The following is a 20,093-nucleotide window of genomic DNA, read 5'->3' as shown; positions in this document are numbered from 1 at the left end:
TTACTGATATATCCTTACCCTGGCTCATCTATAAAAGAGTGGTTCAGTTAAATTCACTTTTTTTTTCTCCCCCCATTACATGAAAATTAAATAAGGTTTGCAAAAATGGATTAGATTCTATTGCTGCTATATATACATATTTATCTATTTCTCTGCATTGCAGAAACCAGATGTCCGTACTGTACATTTTAAATGGTACACTTAAAATATTTTGATATGTTTTGCAGATTTAGTTGACTGATTGTGCGTAATTTAATTTTCCAGCAGATGTTTGGAGGAGAGGCTTTTGTTCAGCTACACAGATGAACAACAGGAAGGAGGACATGGAGATCTCGTCTCACTACCGTCAGCTCCTCAGAGAGCTCAATGAGCAGAGGCAGCATGGCATCCTTTGCGATGCCTGTGTCATTGTGGACGGAAAGATCTTCAAAGCTCATAAGAATGTCCTCCTGGGATCGTCACGCTACTTTAAGACTCTTTACTGCCAGGTAAGAGACCTCGTTGGGGCAAAAAAATGATCTTTTACAGATATTTTTTCTTTATAGCATGAGGTAAATAAAAAAATTTTTTTTTAAAAACCACTGCTGTTAATACTCCTTCTTATAACCCTCCAGGTTAAAAAAGGGGCAGAGCCTCACCACCAGACTACTGTCACTCATCTGGACATTGTCACAGCAACAGGCTTCAAAGCCATCCTGGACTTCATGTACTCGGCGCACCTTGCTCTCACCAGTAAGAATGTGATTGAGGTCATGTCAGCTGCCAGCTACCTGCAGATGACAGATATTGTCCAGGCTTGCCACAGCTTCATCAAGGCTGCACTAGATATCAGCATCCGCTCAGAGATGGCTGACGAGCTGGCCGACTTTGAAATGGGCGCTGTGGCTGCTGCTGGCCTAGGTGGAGGCGGGGGCGTCGGAGGTGGTGGAGGAGGAGCTGGTCTACCAGGGGCAGGGGGTGTTGCAGGAGCTGGTTTAGGAGGCGGAGGGGGCATAGTGGGCATGGCGTCTGAAGCCCTTGCTTCCATCATGTCTGGTCGCAGCACCTCTCCTTGGCTGGCGCGCCGGACCAGCCCGGCCAACTCTTCTGGGGACTCAGCCATCGCCAGCTGCCATGAGGGCGGCAGCACGTATGGAAAGGAGGACCAAGAACCACCTAAGAGCCATGAGAGCCAGGAAGAAGCCTGCCATGACTCCCAGCCCGCATGGCCTCATGACTATCGACCTGGCATCACTGTCAAAGAGGAACAGGTATCCCCTGCCTCCTCCTCTCATCCCCGGGACACTCCCAGGGGGGCAGCCCAAAGCCAGGCAGAGCAAGGGACTGGGGGACCTGGTGGAGGAGGTGGAGAAGGGCCCTGGCAACCTCTGTCGGGATCAGGGCGAAGGAAGAACAGGAAGAACAAGGACACAGTCAGACATATTACCCAGCAGGCTGAGAGGAACTGGGACCGCGAGCGGGACAGAGAGAGAGAAAGAGACAGTAGGCCTGGATCTCCTCTGCCCTCCATGCTGGCTGTAGCTGGATGGAACTACAATGGGCAGGATATCCCAGGTAGGATCGGCAAGCTTAGAACACTTTCTCCTATTTGTGGAAAGTTTAAAAGCAGTAATAGTGAAAACAAACAAGGTGTCTTCAGGTCAGAAATGTGGTCTTAGATTATCAGGTCAACAGAACAACAGCAGATGGAATTAAAGTGAACGGGCTCTCAAAACTGGTAGGATGGAGGGAGGCCAAAGAAAGCCCTTTGTGGTGCTGATTTGATGACTTTGAGGCTTTAGGGTGTCCTGGAGTTGCTAGAGTTTTATAATGCTGGTCCCTACTTAGTTAGTTATCCAGTCATGTAATTAGTGATTACTGGTGAGATAATAAGATCAGGTTAGATAATTGGGTGAGAGTGTCACCTAACACCTAACTGTAGCAAAATCTCATTTATCTTTTAAAAGCCATCTTCTAACCAACAGACCAGTAGATGTGTTGGAGCAATTAAATTGCTTTGTTGACTTTATGTGCATTAGAGTGTGCATGACACTTTACAATACGGTGCATTAGTGCCTAATACTTTGATTCCTGCATGCGTATTTCAATGCATGTCAGCTATCCACAGTTTACTAGTATAAAATGACCTCTTTTCCTCCTCCGGGGTTGAGATTAGCGAGCTTATACACTAACGTGTTAGGCCTAAGATGATTATCTCAAATCTTGGAGGTGTGAGGTGAAGCCTGGGTAAATGCAGATGGATAATGAAATCCTCTCCTTACTGCAGTTTATGTAAGCCACACTCCCACATAAACAAGCAAATGCATATGCAAACACACTCATGAACACATATTTATTTTGAGAAAGCCTGTCTTGATCCTCGGCCTTGTGTGTTTAGTGAATTCCTTTAGACTAAAACTTATACATGAAAAACTTACCTGTCTGTGTGTGTGTTCGTTCACCTCTGTGTGAGTGTGAGCGCGTGTGTGTATGTCTATGTGGAGCCCAAGGCGTCGATAGGTAGATCATTAAAAGTAAGGGAAGCTAATCCTGGGCGCATTAAGGGAGTTGGCTGTGAAATGGGCACACGCGTCGCGCAGCGAAAGAAAACAGGATAATTGAATTGACCTGGGTCACTGCACGGATTACCAGCGCGTCCTCGCCATCCCAAGCTCCTCCCCTCTCTCTGGGGTTTAGGGAAGGACCTTCTGGAAAGGGCGAGAGGAGGGAAAAGGAAGAGAGAGTGGCAGATGAGAGGGGTAATGAGAAGGAGAAACAACAGAGACAAAAAGAAACGCACGTTGGAGAGTGCGTCAGGCTGCGTATCTCAAAGTCTCCTAAGCAAGGTTATTGCAGTTACTAAAGCTAAAACCGAGAGTGGATATGAAAAACAAATAAACGTTTTCACAAACTGAAATGGAAATTAAAAATTATACTTTAGAAAGAAGAAGTTTAAGTTAAAGTAAGATTGAATTTGGTCAAAAGCATGAGGAGACTGAGAATTCTTCTTAATTTCTTGCCCTTGGCAAACACTGCCATGTTATAATAAAAAAGGCCTTTAAAACTAATGAAACCCACTTTGGAAATCAACAAAAAGTAAACTGATTAAATTAATAAAAATGTCCCAGGTCCCTGATTTTTTTGATTGTAGTACGGTGCCAGAACCACATGCACTCACAAGGTGAATGGCTCTATTAAGTGCCTTGGCCATAACCATGGTTCTGAGCTGTGGTGGAAAGAAGAGTTTAAGCCTGCCTGTGGTGAAGCAGCCATTAATAAGAAAGGTGTTGTCTCACCTAAAGGTTAGAGGAAGTCTAGTGTTGCTGCTGGTGTAGACTCGCCTGGTGCTCGCCAAAAGGCAACCATTTATCCTCGCTTTCACCCCGGTTTTGGGACTGGGCTCAGCATGGCGAAGAATGGAAGGATTGGGTCTCCTTCAGTTGGATGCCATTTAGCAGTAAAACATCATGTTACCAGTGGGCTTATTTGAGATTTAACAGCAGCAGTTTATATCAGGATGTGTGACACCATATTGTGTATTGAGTCAGTTTACAGTGGGTGGTGTCTGTGTGCTCAGTAAAAGTTTAGGGGATTGCTGAACAGGTTTAGTGGCCTGATATTAGTCAGGGAGCCTGTACGGGGAGTGGTGAATTGTTTTGGTTGTGGGAGTGCTCCTCTGCTTGTAATGTGTAATGTCCACAAGTTTGTTTGACAAAGTCAGGGGTAAAAATATACAGGATGTCTGTGAGCTTATGAGAGTTAGTGTTCTTAAGTCCTAAGTCCCCTTTAAGTCCAGGATTTTGTCACCTGCAGGCAAAGATCACAATCAGGAGTGAAGGGGTATGGAAAGGCCAAAGAAATAGAAAGTGATGCATGATTCTGTTACAGAATCTGTTACAGAACCAAAGAAATAGAAAGTGATGCATGATTCTGTTACAGATTTTTCAAATATAATATTAGAAAGCGTTACAGCAAAGAGTTACGTCTGTTTTATGACAGATTCTTTGCTGCTACTTGACAAATAAAGAGCTTATAATGCTGGAACACTAAAAGCTCTAGCTGACACATAAATAATATTAATTTAAAGATGAAAACAAACAGACCCAACAAACGTAAAACATCCAGCCTATTGCTGCGATTGTTATCCCTACAAATAGAAAGCCCACGCTGCATTATTTTGATGATGTGACCATGGCAGGTCTGCTACTGTATTCTTTAGGCAATAAAGTCTGTAATTACTGAGTCATTCATTCTTTACTTCATTAGTTTTACTGACGTGTGGGATCGAACGCAGTTTATCCCACTGCCAATTATATAAATCAGAGCAGATTTAATGTTTGCCCGATAAACGATTTTCAAGTTTTCCAAATAGTTGCCTAAGTTCCTGCTGATCGACTTATAGGCTGTTTTTTATTGTCTTTTTTGTAGGGATGATTCTGAATGGTCACATCAGTTCAAAAGAAAAAGCATACATGAAAGTATGCATAATAATGATGATGATTCATTCCATTCACTCTCACAGTAAGCCAAGACACTGCAAGCAGGCGTTAAAACAGTCACATTGAAATAAAAATGCAGACATAATAAATGTTACTAATACAACAAAGCCTGCTAAATGTCCTTATTGTGAGGTGGTAGGTTAACGGTTTAGAGTTAGTTAGTGTGGTGAGGGTGTTGTTTCATGAAGTCCAGTTGTTGCTTGCCATAAAGGGTATCCAGGAGAAAGGGCACCTTCAGTCTTAGATTAGCTTAATTGCTTCATTCTTTATTGATGAGAAGTGCCTAGACACACTCTCTCACTCTCTCTCTCTCTCATTCATTCATCTGTAATCAGTGTCCATGCTTTGCTATTAGAAATTCTGATATGACGCACAACCATAAGGATTTCATTGGATTATTCTCTAATATAAGGATAATGTATAGCTACTGTAAAGGCTCAGTGTATTAGCGTGCATGAAAATGCCATGTGCCCGTGTTGACATAAACAGCTGCGAGAATTAGGATTTGTTTTCTTTAGATCCCCTTCCGTTGCAAGCATCTGCTCTGTTCACTTGATGTCATTATTGAGGCCAGTAAGCACTCAGCATCCTTTTCTCTCCCGTGGTAACGCTTGATCTCTGCATTTCTTACGTTCACCTTGTCTGCCGCCGCGAATGTTTGAAACATCACACGTGACGCCAGAAAAGAAACCAGCCCCGCTTACATCTCAGTGAACTGAAACATGTGTATGTTTCTTTTTTACACAATACTATATTAGAGGTGACAATTTTTGAGGAAGAGAGTTTTTAATAGTCTGTACTTCTTTTGCCTGCATACGTCTCGAACCTTTGAATAATTATCCAAGATTATTTTTAGTTTGGCCCCCGCTGCTTTGTCCAGACCTGGATTAGAAAGCTTCAGCAAATCAAAGACATTGTTTTGAATATCAGGAGTCAATTTTTTTTTCTTTTATTAATCAGTTTAGTATATTCTTCTGCGGGGCCTTGTGTCAGCCTCTCTTTGTGTAATCCACGCAGGGTGTGCAATCAGTTAATCAATTTGATGAATGTGGCAGCTGTGTTTAAAGGAGGTAAAGTTGGTAGTCTGCTAATCTTGGGCCGGTAGCTCAATCCCAGGCTCCTCTAGTCCGCATGTCAAAGTGTCCTTGGGCAAGAAACTCAACCCCAGCCCTGGCTGCCCTCGATGTGTCAGTGTGTTAGTGAGTGCGGCTGTGAGTGGTCTACAAGACTGCAGAACTGCTACGTAACTGCAGTTCGTTTGATTAAGCAATATTAAATATTTTTTTATTAACCAAGAAAGTTAACCTCAAATGTGCATATGAGAGATAATATTCCTAGCAACTCCTGAAACGTAAGATTGTGCACACTACACACAATCTCATACAGTATTTATAGATATCGCCAGACATCAGGAAGACGGCTAAGTTGTGACTATATGAGTGTCATTTTGAGACATTATGTGCCGTCTGTGCTCATTTTACTTATTTTATTAAAGTAGGTGTCACTTGTTTGGTTGGTGGATTTGGAGGCAGACGTCACCCTTTCTTCTGAACCTGCCCCCTCAGACTGAGAAGGAGCCAGAGCTGCTGAAAACACGAGTTAACGATTGATTTAAAAAGAAAAAAAATTCTTGCTGCTTTTATACTTGGGGCAAACACAAACTTGATCTTTATCCCACATAATAACGACACTGGAAATACTTTTTGCTTGTGTTTTTGCTGGTATTAAAACACACACACACACACACAGTGACCTTTAGTGGCAGCTTGGGGGATTTTGGCAATGGCCGGTGTGATATACACGCTCACATACACACAGCTTAGAGCATCTGATTATGTAGACGTGAACAGTTCAATCACACGTGGGCTGTTCTTTCCATTTCCCTCTAGCTGTTGCACATTGATTACATCGAGAATCTTTTTTGAAATCCAACATCTTTATCTGACTCTCTTCCTCTCTGCTCTGTGGCCTCAGAGTTCCCCTCCTAAACCACTTATTCACATTCGCTCACACATATGCCCACAAAGATGCACTAAAAAGAGTGAAATCATTTTTCCATAGAAGCTCGTCCTGTTTATTCGCGCGAGCTCTTAAGCGTTGCAGTTGGCGCTGTGTGTTTTGGCGTGCTCGAGTTCACATTTTCATCCTCTCCTGCTCCGCAGCCTCCGGGAGCCACTTGGGGGCCCGCAGACAGGTGCTCTCAAAATTGCCCTCTACTTTGCACTTCCGCATAAACTTTCTCTCATTTTTTTTCCCTCTTCCTCTCCCTGCGCTCCTCTCCCCAAAGTCTCGGCAGTCTAAAAGGTGAACACTTGAAATAATGAATCGGATCCCCCTTTCGCCCCCTTCCTCTCTGTATTCCAGTTAAGACTCTCCCCATAGTATTTGCACTTCATTAAACTTGAAATAGGTTTAATATTTAAAACACCATGAACAGATTTCAACCCCCACACCCTTCGCACACCTCTCCACTTTTCCCTCTCCCATCTCCTCGCTCACGGTTTAATAATCTACTCTCATATTTCGTCCCTAATTCACTCCTCCTTCATTAAAAACCAAAATAGATTTAATATTTCAGACTGTGTAGACTTAATTTTTAACCCCTTTCTTCACGGCTTAGTGTTTGACACATGATGGGTTAGATAACTACATCATGTTGAGGCCTCTCTTGTCAATCCCCCCGATTCACTTTTTCACTCATTCCAGTTCACTTTTTCTCCTGCCTCCCAGTTCATCTTTCTCATTTTTTCCGCCGTCATTCTATTATCAGTTCTGTCTCTCTGCGCCTTTGTACTGCAGGCCTCTCTCTATGCCTCTTTCTGTCTCCCCACCCTCTGTTTGCTCTGCTGCTTTGTCCTCTCTGACTGCATAGCTGATTTTGGACCTTTCCTCCCATCCTATTGACTTCTACGGCCTGTTCACCCCACCTCCTTCAGTTTCCCCCTACTCCCCTCCATCCTCTCCTTCCCCTTTTTGTCCTTTGCTACCGCACATACACAAACTCATTTGCCCCCTTGTATGGTCTTTTTTGTTCTCTGGGGAGTTGTGACAGAACACTGCAATACTCTTTTTTCCCCCCTTTTGCTCTTTCCATCTCCTTTTCAGTCCCCACTAAATTTAAAAAGAAAAAAAAGTTCCATTATCACTGTGGTAACCAATCGTTTCTCACCGCCCACCAGCCCTCTTTGTCATATGACCTCACATCCTGCTGGACATTACGGGCAGTCCACCAGCTAAAAGCCCCTTCTCCTACTCCACCACGGCATCACACCCCACACACACACACACACGTTCACACAATTTTTCACACTCTTGCTGTCTGTCTTTTTCTCTCACAGCACTCTCTCTCTCTCTCTCTCTCTCTCTCTCTCTCTCTCTCTCTCTCTCTGAGTTCTCAATACTGACACCTGCTCTATTTATACTTCTCTGGCTTTAAAAGAACCATTTTGGACAGGAAGCTGCCCCCTCCCCACTCTTGACCGTGGCTTTTTTCCAAAACGTCAGCACCCCCCACCTCTCTACCTCCTGCCCCTGGAACAATCCAGAGAAGGATTGCTGGGTGGAGGAGAAGAAGAAGAAGAAGGGAAGGATATCGTTTGCATGTGATTGTGTGTATGTTTGTGTGTGTGTGTTGTTGGAGATTGGCTGGGGGGGGGGGGGTTAAAGATTAGCCATCCCACCTTTAGTAAACTTGGGTCGTGCCAGCACGTGTGCTTTAGTCAACCACAGCCCACACACAACCTGTAGACTCTCACCCACTAAAGCGCGGGTATGTAAACGCATACATGCAACAGCTGGAATCATCTTCTAAAATGTTCTGTAGTATAATTCCAATATCTCACTTCAAAATATGGCCAAATAAACCCCCCACACACACACACGCGCACCACACACAAACATCTTGGCATTGATCACACAGGTCTCAGAATTAAACTACCCAGAATGCATCCTGACAGGATGTCCTGTTGGCACGATGCAGGGGTGGGTGGGTCAAGAGGTTTCTGTGGTTAAACATTCATAGCAGTACCCCCACAGCTAAAACATGGCCCCGGCACATCCACACGCAACTCTTCAAACTGCATTGGAAGATAAATTTAATGTCTGTGGCTGCGGATCAAAAACACATGACGACACTTTTGTTATTCTCTCAGATAATCTTTAAAAAAAATAAGATGATTACTCATTTGTCTTTGCTTTCCTGTTGACTTTCTGAGATGCGTTTTTCCTTTCGTATCAACGACCGCATACAACTTGTTTTACTCTAATTGTTGGGTGCCTAAAAAAAATCAATAATACCAAAATCTGGGTCAAACCAGATTTTTTAAATAGTATTTGCCTTGCAAGCACCCCTCACTATAACCATTCTATTTTTGCTTACCTATCACTTACCTTATCTCATTTTAACTACTCAGACACACTGCTGTGTGCGCGCGTGCTCGTGCGTGTGTGTCTGTGAGTGAGTGTGTGCGTGTGCGTGTCTGAGAGAGAGACAAAAGACAAAAAATATCAAGATAGTGAATTCACAACATGAAAGAACGTTACTACAACTGGATTTTGACTTTCTTTGTTATGCTCGATAGAAGGTAGGCAGCACAGAAGGTGGGTATTGTATAAAGTTAAATGTGTGCTGCATTTATTTACTTATTATTTACTGGGAAATTGATGCAATGTAACGGTTTATTAGAAGTTAGCAGCTACACTTTGAAGTGCACACGTGGATGTCTGTGGTGAAGACACACATAGCCGTGTGGTTTTTAATGCACTTTGGTCCTGTGATTCCTAAGTGGATTTAAAGGCATTTCTTTGTGATGGATTATCAATAATGATGATAGAATTAGTAAGGAGAAGTAAGTTGCTCTGTGTCATGCCTGGGTGTGCAGAACTCTCTGAGTTTAATGTCCATCATTCTGCACAGGTTTCAGAATTGCCCAAGGTGTTGCAAGACAGGATCACAACTATAATTAAATTTGGGAACTTCTGATTCTAATTTGCCACAAAAGGAACTTATTTACTGTAAATCCATTCTCCTCATACTGTAAAGTTTTTTCACACATGAAATGCTCCATTTGAATAAGTTCAAGGTGGTGCTGTGCAGAAGGCCAGGCACAGGACAAAACTGCGTAAGAAACATGACAAATTTTTTAATTTCACTTGTAATTAACTTGTTAACTTGCAATTTAATGTATAAAAACAAACTGGTTTTACATATGAGTGAGTGCTCCTGCTTCCACTCTTTGATGGGAGATCCATGACAAAGCTCCTGATTTAGAGATATGAGACGTGATGTGATGTGATGTGCGCTAGGATCCCTCCCTCCTCCAGTGATCTGATATCCAGTAATGGTCCTTGTAGTCAGTGAGCCTGGATAACACTGCTAGCTCATGGTGTGTGACATGGTACCCAAAAAATTACCAAGAGTTAGTCGAGCGCAAGCAGGCAGGATACTGATACTGAAGTGTGGGGGAGAGCGAAAGAGGGGCAAACACGTACACCGACATAGTGACGGACATCTAGAAGCAGAAGCTGCAACTTTAGGAAAGAGTTTAACCTTAAAATAAAGTACTTTACAGTAAGTTCATCTAGTCAAATGCATGCGCTCTCTTTCTCTCTCATTTTCAGTCAATGTGAAGTTCCTCTTTCCCAGTCTGTTTATTTTAGAAAGGTGGCTTTGTTCTATTTACTGTACCCACTCCCTCAGCAGCCTCTACCCCTGTCCGACCAGTTAGAAAAGGGGAGCGATGAGGAAGAGGAGGGGGAGGAGGGCATGATGTTTGGACAAACGGACAACCCGAACAGGATATAGAGGTCTACAGCCTGTGGGTGTGTCGGTTTGGCTGTGACACAACTCGCACACAAACACTCAAGCGTGCACACGCACAAACACACATACACACACACACACACAATCGTGGGAGTGTTCCCGCTGGAGGGCAAAGTCTCCCTTCCTCTTACACATTCATTCTCTCTTTTTCCCTCCTTCCCTTCATTCCCCCTTTCCGCTGTCACACCCCTCTACACCTCCTTCCTTTAGACCTTTCTTTCTCCTTCATCCCTCTTTCCTTCTCTTGTGACACCCCCCACCTCCCACCCCTCTGCCTTTCTTTCAAAAAAAAAAAAGGGAAAAAAGAAAGTGTTAAAGATACAGAAGAGTTGGCCAACAGCAATGAGAAACTAGGAGGGAGAGGCCAAAATCACCACAGGGGACAATTATGGCTTGGGCTGTGTACGTGTGTGTGTTTGTGTGCGGTTCTTTTTGGGTTTGATAGTTACAGTGACGTTGTTGAAAACAGTCCTGGAAGCCACTATCTGTCCTTCACAAGAATTCTTCCCCTTCTTCTCTCCTCTATCCCTCCTTCCCTCCGTCTGTTTGGACCTTTTTTACCATCCTGTCAATTCACGCTGTCACTTCTGTTTTCATTCATCTCGTACACTGGAGCTACAGCCACTTCTTGTGCCGTGCATTTGTGTGTGTGCGCGGGCATGTGTGTGTGTGGTTTCAGATTGAGTACATGGGCTTCAAATAAAGGCAGAGCTGTGGGTTAAACTTCCTCCTCATCAGCAGGATCTGTGTCAGTTTGTTTGCTTGTGTAAAACCAGAATTTCCAGGTTAGGTTCCAAAAGTTTAAAAAAAGCAAGAAGAAACGCTACTGCATAGTCACATTTGTAAAAATGCAAATAATTTAATGATGCCTTTTTGTAATAAAGCTTTTTTTTTTTTCAAAATCGTGTACTTGCTTGAATGGCTGTAGTGTTTGAAAGGTGCTATATTAAAAAAAAACTCGTCTTGCCTTGCCTCACTGCAGTTCCTCCTGATTTTACACTCCTCTATTCAATAGAATTCATATAATCATCCCATGATGACAGCTAATGGCTTAAATTAAAGAAAACACATGTGCTATTACATTTCTAAACACAAATCAGTGCTAGCGCCATAAAAATACCCAACATGAAATACACATAATGCATCCTAAAATGTTCATTTCTAAATTTTCTCACTCAGTTACGATAAATGCAATATAATATATTGTTATAAAAGAGCAGCAGGACCTATAAATGGCCTGCTTTTAGTTACTGTGTGACTTCTTTCACATGTAAACACACATCAGGGAAAAGCTGCAGAGAGAAAAAAAAAACAAGTGATGTCACACTGTTGGTGGTTTGTCAGAGGTTACAAACACAGGCCAGTCTTTCCTTTCCCGAGTGTCTATATTCATTATTTTTGTATTAGCATTGCATTTCTGTGTAACATGGATGAGTTTTTCTCTGACGAACTTACGGCGACATATTTCTCCTGTTAGAACAGCGGTTAGCCCAGAATTGACGTCAGGACTCCAGCTCTCTGTATCCTCTGTGCCTTGCTGTCCCTTAACATAGTTTGATAAAAGGAGGCCACAGTCTCCTTTTGTTCCCGTTGTCTCCCACTCTTCCCCAACCCCTTTGCCCCAGATCACCTGCCTGCCCACACTCCTCATTGTTTCCACCTTCCTCTGCCTCTCGCCTCGCAACTTTTTCCTCCTCGCTACCCTCATGCTCCAGCAGCAGCATGCAAACAATAACTTCATCTGATACACTTAATCTCCTCACTATCTTTTTTCAGCCCCACCCCCCAAAACCTTCTTTCTTATATGTCAGTAAATCTGAATCTGAATTGGGTCACAGGCTTGTTTCAGGTGGGCCCCAGCAACTGTACCCGTATTTGTCTTTTCCTTCATCAAATTCCCCAGTTGAGACTACACCTCGCCTGAGTGACCATAAAAAAAAAGGTTAAGCCTCTCTGATAAAGTCAGAGTGAATGAGAAATTAGGCAGTGGAACGTGGTGGTAAATATGTAAGTGAGCATGTGTTTGAGGAGGGCACAAAGAGATAGAGAAAAGTTTGTATATGGTGGAAATGTAATTGTGACCCTGGCTTTTTTTTTCTTTTCCCCTCTGTGTGGTTAGACTGTTTGGCCTTCCCATAGTTTATCTAGCCTCAGAGACATCCAACTTCAAGGTTTAGTTTTGTGTGTCTTTGTAGATGTGTGTGTGTGTCTGTGTGCTGTACAGGAAAGAAGAAAGCGAGCAACGGGGGTGAGAGGTAGATTTGATAGCGGAGGACACCCAGACCCTTCTTCCCTCTCTCCCCCTTCATACCCCTCTGTTTAGACCTTGATAAGTGGAGCCGAAGTCTGTGGGGGTTAGGGATTCCTGTCTAGCACAAATGCATGCGTACACAAAGACACACACACACACACACATTGGGATCCGCCCGCTCCACATTCCTGTGTCCGACTAAGGAAGCAGCCTAGCCGTCTTCCCCTCCACTCCCAAATTATCCCCTTCTTCTAAAATCACTACATACTTATCACACACACCTCTTTACCTCTCTCTTCCATTCTGACTCATACATACCTCCTCTATCTTTCTCCATCCTTCCACTGAGCCCGGTGCAAACAGCGTGTCTAATCATCTCACAGTGAGCGTAAAATGTTTTACTAGAACAAGTGAAAAAGATCTGGTGGTACAGTGACATAATGTCCCTTCTTTTTGCAGTGCAAATACAAGTTCAGATTATGTCTTGCATCACTCTTAAGAATGCTTTGATAGAAGCTGAAAAACACCAAAATCACTATAAAAGCTTACTGTATGGCCAAATATTACATGCCCAGAGTAAAATTGACCTCTCACAGATTTTCAGGTATTTCTGCTGCTCACCTATCACTCTGTTGCAGTGGGGTTTCTTTGTATGATCTCTCACTGCTCACCTTTTTTTTCTCTCAACTCTCAACTTTCATCTCTTTTTATTCATTTCACTCTTTTGTGTGCTTCTTCTTCTGCTGTCCAACTCTGTTTATATATTTTGCCCCCTTTCTCTCTTCCCCCCTCCCTCTAGTCCTCCCTCCCTCTCTTTCAAGGGTGGGTTACAGGGGTTAGGAAGAGGTCATGTGGTCTCACGCTGCCCTTTCCTCTAATGGCTTCTTAATGAGAAAGAGAGAGCGAGGGAGAAGCAGGGAGAGAAGCACTTTTGAGAAGTGGGGTGAGATATCAGCAGTTCTGCTTGGGGTACTGACTCTGTGTGCATGCGTGTGCACGTGTGTGTGTGTGTCTCTGTACGAGGCTGTGTGTGTGAACATGTGTTTGTGCGCGCACATAGTCTGCGCTACTTGACCGACCCCTTGCTCCATTTGAAGGCCTTTCCTTGCTCTCTGTTCCTCTCTGGGGAAAGAGGAAATGACACGTTTGTAGCCTCGAATAAGCTCTGCGGCTCATCACACGCAGTGTCCACTGGGTCTGGCTCGGGGATGGGTGGGAGATGTTTTGGAGGTGAGGGAGGAGGGTGGTGCGGGCGGGGGGCTGGGGTGGGGTGGGGGCTCTTTAATTTGCACAGCTTCTGCTGATTTGATCATAAGCAATTAATCTCAATGGCTCAGCTCGGGTGCAGTGGGGGAAGAGAAATGAACACAGTCCTCTTTATGCAGGCGTCCCTTGCTCTGGTTTTCCCCTCCGTCCGTGCAGTGTGATTTTTACACTTCTTATCCCTTATATTTGTATCATAGAGGGAACAAGCTGTGGGGATTCTGCTGTGGCGTCGTTCCCATGTTGTCCCATGTGATTTCCCCTGCAGAACAACCCCAGCAAGTTTTGTCTTTGCAGACAAATATTAGTACTAAATCCCCATTTTTTTCCCTTTTTTTCACAATCTAGTTTTCAGCATGTTTGAAAAGCTTTTAATGAGTCTAAGGTTGGCAAACATATTAATCACTTATGTGGATTAGCAAAATTTTGAGTCAAGTATAAAAATACAAGTTGATACTTGGAAAGCCAAACTTGGATTTGCACAGTTAGTGTGTAATCAGCTCCATGTTGGTTACAGCACCACAATTCAGAGCTGCATTAGGAGAGGGCATCGTCTATTTTGGTTTTCAGACTGCTGACAGGCTCGTGGAGTAGTGCGAGGTTCAAGGTCCAGATCTGTCATGATTGATCTTGAGATCCATCCAGCTTTTATCAGCTCAGGAGTGACACAGATCCCCCCTGATCCACTAGCACCAAGCTTGCAGCTAGCACAGGTGTATATGCTCATCTATATCTCATCTGTTGCGCTTCCTTCTCCTGTTTAACCCTTTGCTCCGTTCCTTCATTTTCACTGGGATGTCTGTATATGAGACAAACAGTCATTCCCTCACTCTCCCTTTCTCTGCAGTCACTGTGCCAGCTTTCCATCTCCCTCTATCTCCCTCGCCCTTGCTTTTTCCTCTCCATGGCACCATACTCCTCCCATGCTGAGGCCAGAGCTCTCTGCCTCCATTGTTGGAGGCAGGTTGCCAAGGATACAAGCACAGAGGCACAGTCTTAATGTTATGAGATGGGAGAGATGAGCAGAGAGAAGGGAAGAGGGGCAATAGCCTCTCTGGTCACTGGGCAGCTCCACAGCAAGCTAATGCTCTCCAGAGTACATGTAACTCCCAATGCTTCCCACTTTGCGAAGTGTTCCTGTGTGGATGGAGCACAGTGACACTGGTGGGTTGTGGAGTAACTTTTGTTCTGGTCGCCTGCTCCCCGCTCACCTGTTGTGACTGTATTGTATGACTGCAGTGCATGTGTTGTGTTGTGTGTTTGCACATTTGTCAGGCAGTCACTTGGTGGGAGCATTTGAGCCGCCGTTCTTTGGATATAAAACATATTAACCAAATTAATTTAAATGCAATTGTCTGCACATAACCGAGTGCTAAATTTTAAGAAATCTAAAAACATTAAATAAGAGTCTCTGTACACTTGGGTCCAGTGCAAATGATTTATTAATGATTTTTCGTTAATCAGGTGTTTTGAATTATTGGGTTCATGACTAATTGTTTTGGAAATGAAATGAAATAATCATATTGTTTTCATTTTAAGTAGGTAAGTAGGCAGTGGTATCTGTAGTCAGTTCCAGAAACTTCCATCACAACTATGTGGTGAGTTTGTGGAAAGGTGAGATATTTTTAAGAAAATATAATATACCAGTGAAAAATCTTAAGCATTTTTCCTCACCACTGTACTCTCTTGAATATGTGGGCATTAATATGCCATTTATCTCATTTATAGTTCCACAACCTACTCCAGGATGTCCAGCTGGAAATATTTTGACATTTGCCAACTTTGTTTGCTTCTTAAACTTGTCTAAATTTATTTCCACCGAGCAGTAAAAAGATTATACCGGCTGGATAGTTAGACTCAAGCTTTTCTGTTGGTCAGTGTGAGTCAAAGATTGTGTTAACCCACACACCAGTAACCCACAGGCTATACCATCCCCACCCTGAGTGTTTGTCATTTTCCTCCTCCACTTTCCATTATCCCTCCTCTCAATATCTCCGTGTCCCAACTCACCCTTCAAAATACAACCCAGGACTGGGCTGGACGGGGGCATTGGAGCCGGGTCCTCTCCCATGTATAAATCCAAGACATAACCTCTCACTCTTTCTCAATCTCTCAATCTCTCTCTCTCTTTTTGCTCTTAGCACAAAGCCCTGCGTGTCTGCCTTCCTTCCCCACCCAGCATTCTTTCCCCATACAGACCTCTCCCCCGCTCTCTTTCGTTCTCTCTCTGTCGACTTCCCTCCTGCCCGCCAACTCGCTCAGCCTCACCCTACCTTTCATTAGCCCACTCTTTATCTCACGCACTTACTCGGATCGCTCTCTCTCTTTCCCTATCTCTCCAGCTTTTACACTCCCCGCTCTCTCTCTTTTTTTTTGTCTACCCCCTCAGTTGCTTTGGCTTTTTTGTTTCTGATATATCTTCATTTATTTCTCTCTCCCTCTCCCTTTCCCTGCTGACCCTATTATTTTTATATTCCCTCTCTCTCTCTCTCTCTCTCTCTGCCATCACTCCCCCTCTCTCCCTCTCTCTACCTCCCTCCCACTCCTCTCAGTCCCTCTAAGCTGCATTAACTCCCCAGATTACCTTGAGCCCTGCAATCCTCCATCCCCCACGCACTCACCCGCTCTTCTTTCCCTCCCTTCCTTCAGTCATTCACTTGCTCACTCAGACTACGTCCACAGCTAATTTTGACAGTGTGGATAAACAGCTGCTTTGTGTCATTTTGTAAAGATCTCTGTCCACGCCGAAACACTTAAACTGTAGAAAAATAGATCTCTTTTCCACTGGCCTCAACAGAACTGTGGCTCATTGACTTGTGTTAAGGAAAGGGACATACACAGCCGTCTTTAATGTATTCAGTCATGACCACTGTAGTCAAAAGAAAATTCTTATTTCTATCTGTATTCATTGATATTTAACTATAAGGCTCTGTTTTCAGGTGCATATGTAGAAAGCGTGAGGCGAGAATGCTGGCAGCAAGACCGCATCACGGAACCGGCTTTAAGTCTGCAACAAGATCAAAGGAGTTCCAGGAGAGGGGGGTGGGTTGCAAAGCAGCTTGGAGACATGCAGCAACAAAAGCAAACCTAAATAGCGTGGCCTAAATGAGATTTTCTAATTGGATGTGTAGAGCTGGGCCATCACCCCATGTCAGCTGACAATGATATCCTCCACCAGCTGGGATTGTTTGACTGAACTGATGCTAGTTTTTACCTGTATGTCATCAGAAATCTCTGATACTAGTGGTTCATATACTTTACTCTATGCTTTTACTGGTGGATGAAAGTTCTGTGCATACCAGCGTTTAAAAGGGCAGAAAAGGGGACATCAGGTCATTACAAAAAACTTGCTGCTCGTATGCTGTGTTCTGACGTTTTTTTATTGAATCTATTCTGTCAGAATGCAGATTGGTCCACAAAAGAGCAGACAGGTGCGAGGCAGAAGTTAAAGGTACAAATATATTTAGTGTGTTTAAAGAAACTGTTTTAAATGAAAGACAAGGTCGTCTGTTCCATTTTAAAGGGAAGCATGTGACTAAGTAGATATAAAATGCATGCCAAGGTTGTCACTTGTATACGTAGCAACACTTGGCACTTAAGAAACAGAGCATGGAGCCCTGCCCTATGTGTGTTTGGCATTGCAAAAGTTTGCAATTCAACCATGACATTTTCCTAACACTAACTACACCATTCATCAAGCTCCATTATCAACCTCAAGAAAAAAATCAAACTGCGAGTAAAAATGACACTTAGAAGAGGACCTGGCTGAAAGTCATTTGTGTTTGTGCCACTGCTACAACTTTATCTGCATGGGAGGCTTCAGAAGGTACGAGCTAAACCTCCCATATGGACGCTAACAAGCAACCAATCTGAATATTTAGTCTGAGAACTTCTTGGAACTTAGAGCACTGATCCATTAAGGATCAAGCAAATCCAACTGTTCTCATTTGGACAGCTTATTCTTCTTAAGTCACTCACTGTTGAATGATGTGATCTACAATGCTCAGCTCAGTGATATTTATATAACACGTAAGCCACAGAAAGGAAACGGTAAGAGAGAATAAGTGCAAAAGAGGCTGGCCGAAGTGTTAGCTGTTAGCTTGACACCTGCGGGTACGTGGGCCTACGGATGTGTCGATGAATTGTGCTGCACCGCTTTGAAGTGTGACCGCCATTTTAAAAAGGGATAAATCCTACCTAGAAATACACGTATATCCTCCTCGTGAATACAAATGCACTGGAAAAACACTCGAGGAGGTTAACCGTGGCCAGATACTGCACTGTAGCCAGATTACGTGAGATCACATCCTGATTAATTCTGCCCACATGCTTGCATCTTGTGGTTGTTTAGCATTGCCGTCTTAATGTAGACACAGAGAAAGGGAAGCGTTTTCAAATTTAGCTGGCTTTCCGTAGCCTACTCTCACACTCGCTCGTTCGCCCCCACCGTCACCACCCAACCCTCCCTCCCGGAGCCTCTGTAACCTCCCCCTCACCTCTCCTCGCTTCCCCTTCACTCACCCACCCACCCACGCTCCATCACCCCACCGTCCACCTCTCACCCCACCACTCTTGCAATCGTTGTGCTCCTCTTCTCTTTTCTCCTCTCCTCCCCTCCACCCACACTCTCTCTTTTTCCTCCGAGCCCCCAGCAGTACCACCATCACTACCAGCACCATCATCTCGCTCTCTCTCTTTCTCTCTCTCCTGTCCTTTACCACTTTCTTCCCTCTGTCCCTCCCTCCTCTAAAGCCTTCAGGCACTGCTTGATTTATGCTTGCCCTCCCTATCCACCTCCCCACCACCACCACCCACCCACCCATCCTTCCCTATCTCTCCTGGAGGTTGTGGCCCGGCTAGTCCCTAAAAACAACAGAGAAAGAAAGCAACAGCGAGAGAGAGAGGGAGAGAGAGAGAGAGAGAGGATAACAACCTCTTTTACTTTCCATCCTCCCTCCTTTTTAACCCAGCATTTTTTTCATTCTCCTCTCCCACACTGCTTTTTAAATTGCCTCTGAATTCTTGAGCTGTTTTAGTGCCTCACTCCCCCTTCTCAGCTGAAATTACTTTTTTACCCTCTCAAACTCTGGCATGCTGAGGAAGCAAGTTCCACCTTCCCTCCCCTCTTTGTCCACTCGAGGACAAACACGCACTAATCACAGGTTCAGCGTACGGAACTGTTTGTAATAAAAGGTGAAGGAGAGACTTTCATTTTCTCATTTGGAAGCTTGACGCTGTGACGGCGGCGCGCAGACAACACGGACAGCAGCGGAGTCTTGTGAGCAACGCGGCTCTTGTAATGCCTTGTCCTTTTCAACCTCAGGCTGGCCAAGCCATTAACCGGGCCGACTTGGGGCAAGGCTTCTTTCTGTATCCTCCACTGTCTCTCACACACACATGCGCACATATATGCATGGAGAGATACACATTGAGAGAGTCTTTCTCCTTTGTTTGCACTCTCGCATACTCAAACATGCACACAAGCCCTACTTTCTTCTCTGACAGCTCTCTTGTGGTCGACAAGCCTCAGTAACTCGTTGCTTAACCACCCTGGACTTTTTCTCTCCATTGTGTTTGGTTACTGTCTCTGTTGGTTTGAAGGCGGGGTGAGTTATGTGAGTGTGTGTTTGTGACTCGAGGTGTTGAAGGAGCGTGTCCATCATTAGCCAGGTCATGTGCGCATGAGTGCGAAACCTGTAAAAATCTTTTTGGGGGGTTTTTGTGCCTTTTTTTCTTTCTTTCTTTTTTTTTTAATCTATTAGAATCTTTATATTTGGAAAATGGAAACTCCCTCCCAAAACAGTGTCAGGCTTCATTTAGAGAAGAGGGAGGCATTTGTAGTGCGAAACACACACAAACACCCGCCCGCACACACACAAACACACACACACACACAATCACACAATCAGAACAGAAGATCAGAGGTCAAACTGGGTCACCCGACCCTTCCCTCCCTTTTCAGGCCTTCTCTCTCCTCCTTTTTACTGCGTCAAAGCGTGCTCTCTAGTAACACAACTCCCCTTGTGAAACACACACACACATATCACTTAGATACAGTGCAGCCTCCAACCACAGCGCATAAAACTGTATCTTCTATCCATTAGCCGTAACTCACTCAATGGATGATAAATTCAGGATTCCTCATAACACATTTGAAGTATAGTTCAGCGCACACCTATTTTATTTCCAAGGCAAGTCTTATTCCTCCTTTGCTTTTTCCCACTCAAGCCCCTGCATAGCTTGCAGCATCGCTCACGCGCGCGCACACACACGCAAAACA

The 20,093-nt window shown here is 44.1% G+C and overlaps 1 protein-coding gene across 3 annotated transcripts in view; it reads left to right on the top strand.

Moving 5' to 3' along the window:
* The window catches only part of zbtb46 (zinc finger and BTB domain containing 46), a 60,154-nt gene that overhangs the window by 20,834 nt on the left and 19,227 nt on the right, over nt 1-20,093 (top strand). For 2 of the 3 annotated variants that reach the window (XM_031745480.2, XM_039604636.1), the window contains exons 2-3: nt 265-488; nt 615-1,554. In XM_031745480.2, the coding sequence (XP_031601340.1) occupies nt 303-488; nt 615-1,554 (1,126 nt within the window). In that variant the 5' untranslated portion in view covers nt 265-302. The remainder of the gene's footprint in view (nt 1-264; nt 489-614; nt 1,555-20,093) is intronic. The other variant, XM_039604637.1, reaches the window with a different exon arrangement.

The sequence above is a fragment of the Oreochromis aureus genome, linkage group 20, assembly GCF_013358895.1.
Source record: "Oreochromis aureus strain Israel breed Guangdong linkage group 20, ZZ_aureus, whole genome shotgun sequence".
In the NCBI taxonomy this organism is placed as follows: domain Eukaryota; kingdom Metazoa; phylum Chordata; class Actinopteri; order Cichliformes; family Cichlidae; genus Oreochromis; species Oreochromis aureus.
This window is presented reverse-complemented; position numbering and strand designations above follow the sequence as displayed.